Here is a 503-nt window from a genome sequence, read left to right as displayed (position 1 = left end):
TGCTGCTGCTGTGCTTCGTGGTCTAGGCTTTGGCGCACACAAGCAGCGGCAGCAGCAGCAGCAGCAGCAGCAGGAGCAGCAGCAGCAGGAGCAGCAGCAGGAGAAGCAGCAGCACAAGCAGCAGCAGCAGAAACAGCTGAACGGTTACGCTCCGCAAAGAGGCTGCAACTGCAGCAGATCCAGCAGCAGCAGCAGCAGCAGCAGCAACAGCAGCAGCAGCAACAGCAGCAGCAACATATACAGCAGCAAGCAGAGCAGCAAGAATATTATATTGCTGGGTGGTATATTCGAAGGAGCAGCAGCAACGGCTGCTTGTGCAGCAGCAACAACACCAGCAACGGCGGCTTCTTTGCTGCAGCAGCAGCAGCAGCAGCAGCAGCAGCAGCAGCAGCGGCAGTAGCAGCAGCAGCAGCAGATGCCTTTGGCGTTCTCCCCGCAGTAGGTTTGGGGCTGCAGGACGTCGAGCCAAAATGGCGCGGATGCAGCAGCAGCAGCAGCAGCAA

At 59.0% G+C, this 503-nt stretch overlaps 1 protein-coding gene across 1 annotated transcript in view; it reads left to right on the top strand.

The window, feature by feature from the left end:
- EMH_0001120 (protein kinase, PfEST homolog, putative) overlaps nt 1–503 on the top strand; it is a gene marked incomplete at both ends in the record, with an annotated part of 27,896 nt that overhangs the window by 21,042 nt on the left and 6,351 nt on the right. The window contains one exon of the mRNA XM_013495492.1: nt 27–503. Within this exon, the coding sequence (XP_013350946.1) occupies nt 27–503 (477 nt within the window). The remainder of the gene's footprint in view (nt 1–26) is intronic.

The sequence above is a fragment of the Eimeria mitis genome, genomic scaffold (assembly GCF_000499745.2).
Source record: "Eimeria mitis Houghton genomic scaffold, Emh_scaff160, whole genome shotgun sequence".
In the NCBI taxonomy this organism is placed as follows: domain Eukaryota; phylum Apicomplexa; class Conoidasida; order Eucoccidiorida; family Eimeriidae; genus Eimeria; species Eimeria mitis.
Note: the sequence above shows the minus strand (reverse complement) of the source record. Positions and strands in the feature narration are given on the sequence as shown.